Source organism: Antedon bifida, chromosome 2 (genome assembly GCF_963402885.1).
Source record: "Antedon bifida chromosome 2, ecAntBifi1.1, whole genome shotgun sequence".
NCBI classification, from domain to species: domain Eukaryota; kingdom Metazoa; phylum Echinodermata; class Crinoidea; order Comatulida; family Antedonidae; genus Antedon; species Antedon bifida.
Genome location: NC_136227.1, coordinates 19,646,267 through 19,662,645, shown reverse-complemented (window position 1 = coordinate 19,662,645; position 16,379 = coordinate 19,646,267). Strand labels below are relative to the sequence as shown.

The 16,379-nt window shown below is 35.1% G+C and overlaps 1 protein-coding gene across 1 annotated transcript in view; it reads right to left on the bottom strand.

The window, feature by feature from the left end:
• Window positions 1-11,641: 11,641 nt before the first annotated feature.
• The window catches only part of LOC144835137 (flotillin-2-like), a 64,580-nt gene continuing 59,842 nt past the window's right edge, over window positions 11,642-16,379 (bottom strand). The window contains exons 8-9 of the mRNA XM_078690189.1: window positions 14,241-14,384; window positions 11,642-13,731 (exon numbers count right to left, since the gene is read on the bottom strand). Coding sequence (XP_078546315.1) covers window positions 13,702-13,731; window positions 14,241-14,384 — 174 coding nt within the window. The 3' untranslated portion in view covers window positions 11,642-13,701. The remainder of the gene's footprint in view (window positions 13,732-14,240; window positions 14,385-16,379) is intronic.

The window sequence follows — 16,379 nt, the reverse complement described above, 5'->3', positions numbered from 1 at the left end:
GCATATCAAGCAGACGGTCCGAGTTCGAGTCTCGGTTGGGGCGAATTTTTCTCATTCTCACAGATTTCCTCATCTCTATCGTTTCAAATTAATTAATTAAATTTCAGTATATCACCGGGCGGTTTAGAATTAATGTTCTTTGCCTAATGTATATATATATATATATATATATATAAATCCAAAGGCCAATTAATGAAAAAAAATGACAATGCTGTGGGTATCAGTGGCTGGATCTCAATGGAGATACAAAAAAAAAAGCGAAATCAAAACGATAAAGTAAACAGCCAGAAAAGTTAGCAGAGCTTTCGGGCAACACTAGCCCTTCATCAGTGCAAGTGAGGGAATTTGGATAAAGTCATAGCATATGAGTTGGCAAGTGCTGCCTGGGTGGACAGGAATAAAAGAAATATAACAATAGAAACAGCGTGTTGAATAGTGGGTGGAGACTGAACAAGAGTAGAAAACAAAGAAGGTAGCTTGGTAGAGATATAAAAAATGTTGGAATGGAACTAAAAAAAACAGCTAAAATGGTGGTTAATATTGAAACTTAAATTTTGGTAGTCAATGGAATAATTTTACCGATCTGGGAGTATGTTCCTCATGTTAAGTCCAAAAGGTTTTGTGGTTTTAAGTAGTAATTCCCAGTGGTTTTCTTTGTTTAATGTTTTGATAGCTGATCTATGTTGTGTCATCCTCATACGGAGAGTGCTTTTTGTTTCTCCGACGTACTGTTTGCCACAAATATTACAGTATATGAGATAAATGACGTTTTTGGTTAGTTAATTGATTGTCTTATCCGAAAAATGCGGCCAGTTTGGTTACTCTCAAATTTTTCAGTAGAATCAACCAATGAACAAGTTTTGCAAGATTTGCCGCAAAAGTGACTGCCCAAATTTTGGCTGTCATGAGAGTTAATTTCCCTCTTAAATTTGGATCTGACTAATATATCACGAAGGTTGGGAGGTCTACGAAATGCAATAATGGGTGGTTCCGGAAAAACAGTCCTGAGACGTTCGGTGGACTGTAGAATGGGCTGATGTTTCTCAATAATAGCCCGTAATGGAGGCAACCTAGGGTGGTAGGTTGTCACCAATGGCACTCTGGTCGATTTTTTTGGCTGACGTGGTTTGTACGTCAGTGTTTGACATCGAGGAATATCTTTTTGCTTTCTTTATAGCAGTTTCGATGTATTCCTTCTTGTAATTTCTATTCCGGAGATGTCCGGTTAGTTCTTCGGTACGATTCTGAAAATCTAAATCTGAAGAACAGATACGTCTGATACGTAATGCTTGACTGTACGGTATGTTTTTAGTACAGTGTCGGGGGTGACAACTGCTAGGGAGCAGGTACATATTTTTATCCGTAGGTTTACGGAATAGATCAGTTTTGAGTGTACCATTTTCTATGGTCACTATAGTGTCCAAAAAATCAACGCTACTAGTGGATTTGGTAGCTGTAAATTTGATAGTTGGGTGGGCTGAATTAATATTGAGAAGAAAAGATTCCAAATTATCTTCACCATGGGTCCAGATCATGAAGATGTCGTCAATGTATCTAAACCAAACAAGTGGTTTATTTGGTTGGAGGGACAGAAAATTGGCCTCAAATTGTCCCATAAATAAATTTGCAAAAGATGGCGCCATTTTTGTGCCCATGAATTTGAAGGTAATGGTCATTTCCAAAAATAAAATTGTTGTTGGTTAAAATCAACATGACCAGTTCTCGTAAATGAGCTTTAGTAGGCGTTTTGCCTGGAATTTGTATGTAATTTAAAATACATGCGTCGGCTCCTTCTTCGTGAGGGATAGGCCTATTAGTATACAATGATGAAACATCTAATGTAGCCAGAACAGAATTATTAGGTAAATTTTGAATTTGGTTAATTTTGCGGATAAAGTCCGTGGAGTCCTGAATGTACGAAGGGAGATCAGTCACATATGGTCTAAGTAAATCATCCACATTATTCAGAAATTTTCTCTGTAGCAGTGCCATTGCCCGAAATAATGGGTCTACCAGGATTGCCTGCTTTGTGGATTTTAGGTAGGAAATAAAATCTGCCTGGAACTGGATTGACCTGTGCCAAATGAGGTCCAATCTTAGGATCGATGTAGTTCGGGGGTGGGATCCGTTGTACGTTTACGATAATGAAGAGGATTGTTTAGCTGTCTTAAGGACTCCTCTTCATAAAATTTGATGTCCATGGCAACAGTGGCAGAACCTTTATCAGCGGGTTTAATGATAATATCATTACGCTGACGCAATGTGGCAATGGCTTGCCTCTCTTGTTTTGAGAGATTGTCACGTTTATCTGGACTCGGGACGTAGTTTTGTACATCCTCCTCAATACCTGATGAGTGTGGCCAGCTTTGCTGGTCATATGAAACAAATTTGTAGTAATAAAGCAACATGAAGTAACCAAGTTCATAGTTTTTATTTTATTGTATATATATAAATCCAAAGGCAAATTACTGAAAAAAATGACAATGCTGTGGGTATCAGTGGCTGGATCTCAATGGAGATACAAATAAAAAAAGCGAAAAGCTAAATCAAAACGATAAAGTGAACAGCCAGAAAAGTTAGCAGAGCTTTTGGGCAACACTAGCCCTTCATCAGTGCAAGTGAGGGAATTTGGATAAAGTCATAGCATATGAGTTGGCAAGTGCTGCCTGGGTGGACAGGAATAAAAGAAATATAACAATAGAAACAGCGTGTATATATATATATATATATATAAAAGAGTCGCTATCCAATCGAGTTTGTACAATACCATGAAAGCCCTAATGGTTAGGGCAACTGCATATCAAGCAGACGGTCCGAGTTCGAGTCTCGGTTGGGGCGAATTTTTCTCATTCTCACAGATTTCCTCATCTCTATCGTTTCAAATTAATTAATTAAATTTCAGTATATCACCGGGCGGTTTAGAATTAATTTTCTTTGCCTAATGTATATATATATATATATATATATACAGCGTGTTGAATAGTGGGTGGAGACTGAACAATAGTAGAAAACAAAGAAGGTAGCTTGGTAGAGATATAAACAATTTTGGAATGGAACTAAAAAAACAGCTAAAATGGTGGTTAATATTGAAACTTAAATTTTGGTAGTCAATGGAATAATTTTACCGATCTAGGAGTATGTTCCTAATGTTAAGTCCAAAAGGTTTTGTGGTTTTAAGTAGTAATTCCCAGTGGTTTACTTTGTAATTTGCCTTTGGATTTATATATATATATATAAATCCAAAGGCAAATTACTGAAAAAATGACAATGCTGTGGGTAACAGTGGCTGGATCTCAATGGAGATACAAAATAAAAGCGAAAAGCTAAATCAAAACGAGAAGTAAAACAGCCAGAAAAGTTAGCAGAGCTTTCGGGCAACACTAGCCCTTCATCAGTGCAAGTGAAGGAATTTGGATAACGTCATAGTATAAGAGCTGGCAAGTGCTGGCTGGGTGGACAGGAATAAAAGAAATACAACAAAAGGAGGCAGGGTGGAGTCTGAATAAGAGTAGAAAACAAAGAAGGTAGATTGGTAGAGATATAAACAATTTTGGAATGAAACTAAAAAACAGCTTAAAGCAGAGCATTCGGGCAACACTAGCCCTTCATCAGTGCATATATATATATAAATCCAAAGGCAAATTACTGAAAAATGAAAATGCTGTATATATATTAATAATTTTACCGATCTGAGAGTATGTTCCTAATGTTAAGTCCAAAAGGTTTTATGGTTTTAAGTTGTAATTCCCAGTGGTTTTCTTTGTCTTTGCGAGTTTTGTCGCTCCATTTGACATCGTGGTCTATTGCAATAACTCTGAAATTTGCAATCGAGTGACAAGCTGAATTAAAATGTTCGGCTACAGGTTGATCAAGCTTTAATGTTTTGATAGCTTATCTGTGTTGTGTCATTCTCATACGGAGAGTGGTTTTTGTTTCTCCGACGTACTGTTTGCCACAAATATTACAGTATATGAGATAAATGACGTTTTTGGTTAGACAATTAATTGATTGTCTTATCCGAAAAATGCGGCCAGTTTGGTTAATCTTAAATTTTTCAGTAGAATCAACCAATGAACAAGTTTTGCAAGATTTGCCGCAAATGTGACTGCCCAAATTTGAGTAAAGCGCAGGATTGGTTATTTTGGAGTTTTCAGAGCTTATACTTGTGTTGTAGCATACAGGTTTTTTTTGCTATTTGTTGCTTTAACCATGCTATTTATGCTAATATTGCTATTTCTGCTTATAGCTGGAAAAGCAGTTGTGGTTGCTACTGATATGTTATTGTGCTATTGAAGTCTAAGGGCTAAGTGTTTCACTGCTATAGCAGCTATTTCTGCCATAGCTGGAAAAGCAGTTGTGGTTGCTACTGATATGCTATTGTGCTATTGAAGTTTGAGAGTTAAGTGTTACTGCTATAGCAGCTATTTTTGCTATAGCTCGAAAAGCAGTTGTGGTTGCTACTGATATGCTATTATGCTATTGAAGTCCAAGGGTTAAGTGTTACTGCTATAGCAGCTATTTTTGCTATAGCTGGAAAAGCAGTTATGGTTGCTATTGATTTGCTATTATGCTATTGAAGTCTAAGGGTTAAGTGTTACTGCTATAGCAGCTATTTTTGCTATAGCTGGAAAAGCAGTTGTAGTTGCTACTGATACGCTATTATGCTATTGAAGTGTAAGGGTTAAGTGTTTCACCGCTATAGCAGCTATTTCTGCTATAGCAGGAAAAGCAGTTGTGGTTGCTACTGATATGCTATTGTGCTATTGAAGTCTGAGAGTTAAGTGTTACTGCTATAGCAGCTATTTTTGCTATAGCTCGTAAAGCAGTTGTGGCTGCTACTGATATGCTATTATGCTATTAAAGTGTAAGGGCTAAGTGTTTCACTGCTATAGCAGCTACTTCTGCTATAGCAGCTACTTCTGCTATAGCTGGAAAAGCAGTTGTGGTTGCTACTGAAAGCTAGTTTGCTATTGAATTTGAAGGGTTAAGTGTTTCACTGCTATAGCAGCTATTTCTGCTATAGCTCGAAAAGCAGATGTGATTGCTAATGATATGCTATTGTGCTATTGAAGTCTAAGGGTTAAGTCTGACTGCTATAGCAGCTATTTTTGCTATAGCCGGAAAAGCAGTTGTGGTTGCTACTGATATGCTATTATGCTATTGAAGTCCAAGGGTTAAGTGTTACTGCTATAGCAGCTATTTTTGCTATAGCTTGAAAAGCAGTTATGGTTGCTATTAATTTGCTATTATGCTATTGAAGTCTAAGGGTTAAGTGTTACTGCTATAGCAGCTATTTTTGCTATAGCTGGAAAAGCAGTTGTGGTTGCTACTGATACGCTATTATGCTATTGAAGTGTAAGGGTTAAGTGTTTCACCGCTATAGCAGCTATTTCTGCTATAGCAGGAAAAGCAGTTGTGGTTGCTACTGATATGCTATTGTGCTATTGAAGTCTGGGAGTTAAGTGTTACTGCTATAGCAGCTATTTTTGCTATAGCTGGAAAAGCAGTTATGGTTGCTATTGATTTGCTATTATGCTATTGAAGTCTAAGGGTTAAGTGTTACTGCTATAGCAGCTATTTTTGCTATAGCTGAAAAAGCAGTTGTGGTTGCTACTGATATGCTATTATGCTATTGAAGTGTAAGGGTTAAATGTTTCACTGCTATAGCAGCTATTTTTGCTATAGCTGAAAAAGCAGTTGTGGTTGCTACTGATGTGCTATTATGCTATTGAAGTGTAAGGGTTAAATGTTTCACTGCTATAGCACAAAAAGCAGATGTGGTTGTTACTGATATGCTATTATGCTATTGAAGTCTAAGGGTTAAGTGTTACTGCTATAGCAGCTATTTCTGCTATAGCTCGAATAGCAGATGTGGTTGCTACTGATATGCTATTATGCTATTGAAGTCTAAGGGTTAAGTGTTACTGCTATAGCAGCTATTTTTGCTATAGCTGGAAAAGCAGTTGTAGTTACTACTGATACGCTATTATGCTATTGAAGTGTAAGGGTTAAGTGTTTCACCGCTATAGCAGCTATTTCTGCTATAGCAGGAAAAGCAGTTGTGGTTGCTACTGATGTGCTATTGTGCTATTGAAGTCTAAGGATTAAGTGTAACTGCTATAGCAGCTATTTTTGCTGAAGCTGGAAAAGCAGTTATGGTTGCTATTGATTTGCTATTATGCCATTGAAGTCCAAGGGTTAAGTGTTACTGCTATAGCAGCTATTTCTGCTATAGCTCATCCTGACATAAACCGCCAAGATCTAACCACCCTCATGTAAAACGCCTGACGTGTATAACCTTAAAAAAAACCTCACTCCAGATATAAACCGCTAAGATCTAACCACCCTCATGTGAAACGCCTGACGTGTATACCCATAAAAAAACATCACTCCAGATGTAAACTGCCAAGATCTGAACACCCTCTTGTAAAACGCCTGACGTGTATAATCTAAAAAAAAAACATCACTCCAGTGTAAACCGCCAAGATGTAAAATGCTCGTGACATAAACCGCCAAGATCTAACCACCCTCATGTGAAAAGCCTGACGTGTATACCCATAAAAAAAACATCACTCCAGATGTAAACCGCCAAGATCTAACCACCCTCATGTAAAACGCCTGACGTGTATAACCTAAAAAAAAAACATCACTCTAGATGCCAACCGCCAAGATCTAACCACCCTCATGTGAAACGCCTGACGTGTATACCCATAAAAAAACATCACTCCAGATGTAAACCGCCAAGATCTGACCACGCACAATGTAAAACACCTGACGTGTATAACCTATAAAAAACCATCACTCCAGATGTAAACCGCCAAGATCTAACCACCCTCATGTAAAACGCCTGACGTGTATAACCTAAAAAAAAACATCACTCCAGATGTAAACCGCCAAGATTTAACCACCCTCATGTAAAACGCCCGACGTGTATAACCTAAAAACATCACTCCAGATGTAAACCGACAAGATGTAAAACACCTGACGTGTATAACCTTAAAAAAAACATCACTCCAGATGTAAACCGCCAAGATTGAACCACCCTCATGTGAAACACCTGACGTGTATACCCATAAAAAAAAACATCACTCAAGATGTAAACCGCCAAGATCTGACCACGCTCATGTAAAACGCCTGATGTGTATAACCTAAAAAAAAACATCACTCCAGATGTAAACCGCCAAGATCTAACCACCCTCATGTGAAACACCTGACGTGTATACCCATAAAAAAAAACATCACTCCAGATGTAAACTGCCAAGATGTAAAACGCCTGACGTGTAAACCTTAAAAAAAACATCACTCCAGATGTAAACCGCCAAGATCTAACCACCCTCATGTAAAACGCCTGACGTGTATACCCATAAAAAAAACATCACTCCAGTGTAAACCGCCAAGATCTAACCACCCTCATGTAAAACGCCTGACATGTATAACCTTAAAAAAAACCCATTAATCCTGACATAAACCGCCAATATCTAACCACCCTCATGTAAAACGCCTGACGTGTATAACCTTAAAAAAAAACATCACTCCAGATGTAAACCGCCAAGATCTAACCACCCTCATGTGAAACGCCTGACGTGTATAACCTTAAAAAAAACATCACTCCAGATGTAAACCTTCAAGATCTAACCACCCTCATGTGAAACGCCTGACGTGTATAACCTTAAAAAAAACATCACTCCAGATGTAAACCGCCAAGATCTAACCACCCTCATGTGAAACGCCTGACGTGTATAACCCAAAAAAAAACATTACTCCAGATGTAAACCGCCAAGATCTAACCACCCTCATGTGAAACGCCTGACGTGTATACCCATAAAAAAAAACATCACTCCAGTGTAAACCGCCAAGATCTAACCACCCTCATGTAAAACGCCTGACATGTATAACCTTAAAAAAACCATTAACCCTGACATAAACCGCCAAGATCTAACCACCCTCATGTAAAACGCCTGACGTGTATAACCTTAAAAAAAAAACATCACTCCAGATGTAAACCGCCAAGATCTAACCACCCTCATGTAAAACGCCTGACGTGTATACCCTTAAAAAAAAAACATTAATCGTGACATAAACCGCCAAGATCTAACCACCCTCATGTGAAATGCCTGAAGTGTATATCCATAAAAAAAACATCACTCCAGATGTAAACTGCTAAGATCTGACCACCCTAATGTGAAACGCCTGACGTGTATAACCTAAAAAAAAACATTACTCCAGATGTAAACTGCCAAGATCTAACCACCCTCATGTAAAACGCCTGACGTGTATAACCTTAAAAAAAAACATCACTCCAGATGTAAACCGCCAAGATCTAACCACCCTCATGTGAAATGCCTGACGTGAGCCATAAAAAAAACATCACTCCAGATGTAAACCGCCAAGATCTGACCATCCTCATGTGAAACGCCTGACGTGTATAACCTAAAAAAAACATCACTCCAGATGCAAACCGCCAAGATCTGACCACCCTAACTGGTTATTTTCAACAAGCTTGTGTAATACAAAGAAAATCCCAAAAATTATGAAACATAGGGGAAACTATAGATCGATGATTATTGGAATGTATGATCAATAGAAATTTCTTGCCCGCACCTGGCCTTTAAGTATACACAGTTTAAGTGTAGCATTGTGTAATTTTTATATTATTTGGCTTTAACTATGACTACATTCTGACATGGTATGGTGTAGTTAAAATATAGCAACTATAGCAGCTATAGCTGAGGTTTCAGGCAAGTGATCAATGTGTCACAGTAGGATAGTGATATAACAGCTATCCCAAGGCTATTTGCAGCCTGTTTTGTAGAGTGGTTTTGTATAGGTGGTGTGAAGCAATTGCACAGGTATTTGTTTGCTGTTTATAATACAAAAGCTATCCCAAGGCTATTTTCAGCCTGGCTATATCAATTATAGCAACTGCAAGCTATTTCCATGCTATTTATGCTGTATAAAGTATAGCACTTACACAGCTATTTAATTGCTATTAATTGCTATTATTGCTGTATCATATATAGCAATTACACAGCTATTTTTTTTTGCTATTATTTGCTATTATTGCTGTATCAGGTATAGCAATTATACAGCTATTTGTTTGCTATTATTGCTGTATCAGGTATAGCAATTACACAGCTATTTCTTTGCTATTATTTGCTATTATTGCTGTATGAGGTATAGCAATTATACAGCTATTTGTTTGCTATTATTTGCTATTATTGCTGTATAAGGTATAGCAATTACACAGCTATCAGGTATAGCAATTATACAGCTATTATTGCTGTATGAGGTATAGCAATTACACAGCTATTTGTGTGCTATTATTTGCTATTGTTGCTGTATCAGGTATCAATTATACAGCTATTTGTTTGCTATTATTTGCTATTATTGCTAAGTGACCAATGTGTCACAGTAGGATAGTGATAGAACAGCTATCCCTAGGCTATTTTCAGCCTGTTTTGTATAGCATATACACAGCTATTTGTTTGCTATTACTTGCTATTATTGCTGTATCAGGTATAGCAATTATACAGCTATTTGTTTGCTATTACTTGATATTATTGCTGTATCAGGTATAGCAATTCCACAGCTATTTGTTTGCTATTACTTGCTATTATTGCTGTATCAGGTATAGCAATTATACAGCTATTTGTTTGCTATTATTTGCTATTATTGCTGTATCAGGTATAGCAATTAGACAGCTATTTGTTTGCTATTATTTGCTATTATTGCTGTATCAGGTATAGCAATTATACAGCTATTTGTTTGCTATTATTTGCTATTATTGCTGTATCATATATAGCAATTACAAAGCTATTTGTCCCGCTATTTGTTTGCTATTATTTGCTATTATTGCTGTATCAGGTATAGCAATTACACAGCTATTTGTTTGCTATTATTTGCTATTATTGCTGTATCAGGTATAGCAATTATACAGCTATTTGTTTGCTATTATTTGCTATTATTGCTGTATCAGGTATAGCAATTACACAGCTATTTGTTTGCTATTATTTGCTATTATTGCTGTATCAGGTATAGCAATTACACAGCTATTTGTTTGCTATTATTTGCTATTATTGCTTTATCAAGTATAGCAATTACACAGCTATTTGTTTGCTTGTATTTGCTATTGTTGCTGTATCACAGGTATAGCAATTATACAGCTATTTGTTTGCTATTATTGCTGTATCAGGTATAGCAATTACACAGCTATTTGTTTGCTATTATTTGCTATTATTGCTGTATCAGGTATAGCAATTATACAGCTATTTGTTTGCTATTATTTGCTATTATTGCTGTATCATATATAGCAATTACACAGCTATTTGTTTGCTATTATTTGCTATTATTGCTGTATCAGGTATAGCAATTACACAGCTATTTGTTTGCTATTATTTGCTATTATTGCTGTATCAGGTATAGCAATTACACAGCTATTTGTTTGCTATTATTTGCTATTATTGCTGTATCAGGTATAGCAATTACACAGCTATTTGTTTGCTATTATTTGCTATTATTGCTGTATCACAGGTATAGCAATTATACAGCTATTTGTTTGCTATTATTTGCTATTATTGCTGTATCAGGTATAGCAATTACACAGCTATTTGTTTGCTATTTTTTGCTATGACCAATCCTGCGCCTTAGTGCCAAATTTTGGCTGTCATGAGAGTTAATTTCACTCTTAAATTTGGATCTGACTAATATATTACGAAGGTTGGGAGGTCTACGAAATGCAATAATGGGTGGTTCCGGAAAAACAGTCCTGTTTATGCACTGCATATCCACTGCATTTTTGATAAATATAACTGAGAAATGCAGTCAAAGTAACTGTCACTGTCACTGTATAATAATATCAAATGCAAACATTCTGTTTGCTGCACTTCATCTGACGTTCAAAGAGAAAGGCATGCCAATTAACATTTGCATTGTACACAGATGGCTTTATATTGTGTGGTACCCGCTTTGACAAAATGACACTGTTTATACAAATGATTTGGAACACTACGCAAATGATACTATGACCTGTAGCATTTTCTTTTTACGAAATTTAGACTACTAAAAATAAAATAGCTTCAGAATTTAAAAAGCTATCCAACGAAACAAAACAAAGTGTTGAAATTGCATGTTGACCTTTTGACCTTTATTGGTCACGTGATTTGTTTTATTGCGCAATTACTATGTAACTATGCGTTTATTGGTATGGGTGTAATGGAATAAAATGATCAGTATTACATTCCCTTTCCAATGATACCATGGATGACCAACTTTAGTGTGGAACGTTGGCCATTTTGAAATACAAAATGGCGGCTGAAGGAGTGGTCGAGTCGAAAAAAAATGGCACCTGACTTTTTGGGATTCAGCATCTGAAGAATAACAAAATTATCTACAAAAATCTATTTTGGCACAAATATCGAGCTGGAAGACAACCCGTACTATGACTACATAAATCACTGTCTATTCGTTCCTCCTGTAAACGACAAGTATTAAAGTCCTGCGGTACATACATTTGAAATTGTCAGTTTTTTTACGCTGAAATTTTTATGTATTCGAGAACCATCTGTGGGCACGACCTAGATGGTACGCGAGCGAACCATCTAGTAGAAAATAATTAAGGTGCAAACAAAACAAAACACATAACTACAACACTATGGCTTTTATTATGCCAATGACAGAAACAAATTAACTTGAAGTATATTAAATAATAATAATAGTCCATTCTTATATAGCGCATATAAGCAAGCTCTCAATGCGCTGAGCATTATTACCCCAGTCATTTTTTTGGATCAAACACACAAGTAAAAACATACTCCCAGAATGCAGCTAGTAATCAGCGCAAAGTTGTGTCTTGATCTAACCGGGTACCCATTTTATACACCTGGGTGGAGAGAGTGTAAAGTATCTTGCCTAAGGATACAAGCAATGCGGCGAGAGTTGGATTCGAACCTCGATCTCACGATCAGTAGTCGAACGTCCAACACGCTGCGCCACACGCCCTCACATATATACAGTACAATATAATATTAAAATAATCCTTGATATAATAATAACGATAGTAATATCACTTTTAGTATGTATTAGTGTATATTTAAATGTACTGTAGGCCTCCACTCCACATACCATAACAGGTTAGATTTATTACACATCTTTATATTCATTTTATAATTAATAATATACTCTTCAATGATAATAAATACGATTATAGTGCCTTTTCATTTGTTTGTTCCATTTGATAATTCATCACCATTAATGATGTCAAAATTGCATACAAAAAACAACATATTATGAATGTTTGAATATAATATCTCCATAGTGACCACCTAAATCAGTATGCTTCCATGACATGCAGTAATTAATGATGTACTTTACAATTTGTTTTGCTTGTTTACAGAATACAAAATTATTGTATGATAGTGATACGTTTTAGATAATTTGGTTGATATACAGGAATGATTGTGTCAAAATTGGCTCCATTAATGCATGTAACCTAAACGTTTTCTTCTTTCTTTAAAAATTTAATTGCAAATTTGACGGTGAAATATTGATGTGCAAAGTGTACAGAAGTACTTGCGTCAAAGAATAATTGCGCGTACAATAATATACAATTCAATATTTGTAATTGTAAGAAAACGAAAATGCTCTACCTTACATACATTAATGGAGACAATTTTGACACAATTTGATCTGTGTATCATGTGACTTTAACCCAAACCCTTTATATGTATATGGCTCTGTCACTAGCTATATATTCACACTAATTTCTTTCAAATCAAGATTGACAATGATCTTGGAAATCTGGGTTATATTTTGAAATTAGTCCATTTAATTTATATTCAGGTAAAATACATTTTTAATCAAAAAATTTGTTCAATCAAGTTGAGTAAAAAAGATCCATCCTTTTTTACTTCCTGAGATGAAAATATATAATATTCAATTGTTTGTGAAAGGAGGACATAATAACATCTCCATTTAATTGGTATCACATAACTTCAATACAGTTACATAGGAAACGATGCATCTGAATCATTGCACTAGCTAAGTGATTTGAAATAACAAAATAATGTATAGAAATCAACTACTATCTACCACCATCAATTCCAACACAAACTATCAAAGTACAAAAGTATTCAATATCAGAAATTTCAGACAGTTACAAACTAAAAATTCTTTATAAGGGTAAAAAAAAATACATTACTCTTAGGTATACCTAACTATAAAACGGTAAAGATTAGATGAGTGAAAAACCCAACTTATTTTAGCTTTATGCCTGGGTTGCTTTAACAGAGTTTCTCTCTTTTTTGTTTTATTTCATAATTACATATGAATAAACTTAATGTATATTCTGTATTTTATTTCTATAATATTTACAAATTACAAAGCTATAGTATACCATGTAAATGACAATTAAATAGCAATAACTGAAGTTAAAATGACAAACCAGAAGATTGTCATACTTCTCAATGCAGACCAGTGGTGGATTAATACTCTTAGCAGCAGTTATCATACAACTGGAGAAGATGTTCCTATAATGTCAGCTTTTGAGAGGAATTGTCTTTACACAAGTTAATGTATAGTATTTGTTGTAAATACATTTTGTACTAATTAATTACTTGCTAGACAATTATAATAATGATGACGACTGAATAAAGCAAGATTGTTTGCAGTATTCTAGAAACGCAGGGTTAAAAAAGAGTGGTATGCTTAGTGAGCTCCTGGAATCTTCTGAAGCAACTGTGATGAAAAAAAAATATTGTCATTTGTTAAATTCCCATAGTAACAACTTTGTATTACATGTATAAATTCAAATGTATTTTGTTTTTATTAACTAGGAATGATGTAAGGCGGTCTATACAGAGGCATACACAGCTACTTCTGCCTAAGTAAAATTGGAATGGCATAAAAAGTTTTACAGATTTCGACTTGCACAAATTTGCCTTGGCCACTAGACAGACTAGCAACTACAGAGAATAAATATGAGTTATATGGCACCGTCTATACTATAAAAACAGCTTGAAAGAAGGGAAGTGATCAAACATTATCAACAATATATAGGAGACCATTTAGATTTTAAACAAAAATGGCCGACAAGAATTTTTGACTTAAAAAGTTGACTTTAGCATACTGTTCTTTTTATTAAAGCAAGATGTATTTGAAGGGGAGAGAATGTTATAATGAGTATAAATATTGACTCATTTTGATGTTGATCAATTTGAATTGTTTTAAGTCAGTGTATTACTTACATTACTGATGTCACTGCCAGTCAATGCTTTGACAGCTGGTGGTAACTGACTGAGTAACTTGGTCACTTCAGTTGTTGTACGATCATCACCAAGCAATACAATCTCATCAGTCTTGGCCAACGGAGCGGCAACTTCTGCAGCAATCTACAAAACAGCAGCAAACTCATTCATTATACACCTTCATTTATTGTTAAGAAATGTCCTAATATATCTTCATTTAAAGACATGTCATAATACATCTTTCTTCATAGTTTATAACTTTTAGTCTTTGTACTTAATTTTAACAGTTGATTGAAATCTGAATTGAAAATACAAATCTAAAAAAAATTAAGTAATTGTTTTGTTCTTCAATCCTCAGTGGCTTTCCAAATTTTAACCATTAATTATTTCTTAAGCTATTGAACCATTTTCATAGCCGACTTCTAAAAAAGACTCAACCAAGATTTAGTACCCTGCTTTTTGTTCTACTGTTTGATAACATGACAGAGTTGATTAATAAAAATGTTTCAAAGTTTAACTTGTATAGGAAAAAACAAAAATGTATTTTGTATGGAGGGAGGTTTCGCAATGCTACGAATATGATAACAAAAAAGGATATGTCATACACACATATTCGTTTTCGTAAGCCAGAAAAAATCTGTTTAGCATGGAAACGAAATATTGAGGGCACCGTCCAAAATGACTGTGGTAAATTTGAACGAAGTGCAGGTATGTGTTGCTTGGCTGCCTACAGTAGGCCTAGCATAACATCAAAGCAAGTGAGGACTTTAAAAACTGCTATTTATCAAAATTGACCTGGCATTTTTAGTAAATTACTAAATAATTACTTACTCAATAAATTATCTATAATTAAATTATAATCGGGAATCATTCCTGATCCAATGAAAAATGTGCAAAACAGATCAAAAACTATACTCGTTTTGTAGTTACGAATAGGCCTTACGAATATGAAATAGGGATCAGCTCAAAAGTTTCACAAATGTGTGACATATCCGTTTTTGTTTAGTAGTGTTGCCAAACCTCCCTAATATCAAATTTTCCTTTTTTATTGGACTGGGAAAATGCCCAATTTATGTTTAGTCAATTTCTTACAAGACCTACAGTATAAAATGTTATAAAAACAAGGCCATATACATGGCTGCAGTCGCGTGCTCAAATTTGAGGTAGTGTTTACCGACCAACCAACCGACCGACATAGTGAGCTATAGAGTCGCGTTTGCACGCGACTAAAAATAAAAAGAGCAATCAGAAAAATTAAAAATGATCAAAGCACTGTTTTTAATTTTTATAAAAATACTGAACCAAAGTGTAGGCCAAACGCACAAAAATATCACAGACAAAAATATAGGAGGTAACATGATATTTGTCAACACGAATAGGCTTTACGAATATGAAATAGGGATCAGCTCAAAAGTTTCACAAATGTGTGACATATCCGTTTTTGTATTCGTAGTGTTGCCAAACCTCCCTAATATCAAATTTTCCTTTTTTATCGGAGTGGGAAAATGCCCAATTTATGTTTAGTCAATTTCTTACAAGACCTACAGTATAAAATGTTATAAATAAAAAGAGCAATCAGAAAAATTAAAAATGATCAAAGCACTGTTTTTAATTTTTATAAAAATACTGAACCAAAGTGTAGGCCAAACGCACAAAAATATCACAGACAAAAATATAGGAGGTAACATGATATTTGTCAACACGAATAGGCTTTACGAATATGAAATAGGGATCAGCTCAAAAGTTTCACAAATGTGTGACATATCCGTTTTTGTATTCGTAGTGTTGCCAAACCTCCCTAATATCAAATTTTCCTTTTTTATCGGAGTGGGAAAATGCCCAATTTATGTTTAGTCAATTTCTTACAAGACCTACAGTATAAAATGTTATAAATAAAAAGAGCAATCAGAAAAATTAAAAATGATCAAAGCACTGTTTTTAATTTTTATAAAAATACTGAACCAAAGTGTAGGCCAAACGCACAAAAATATCACAGACAAAAATATAGGAGGTAACATGATATTTGTCAACACGAATAGGCTTTACGAATATGAAATAGGGATCAGCTCAAAAGTTTCACAAATGTGTGACATATCCGTTTTTGTATTCGTAGTGTTGCCAAACCTCCCTAATATCAAA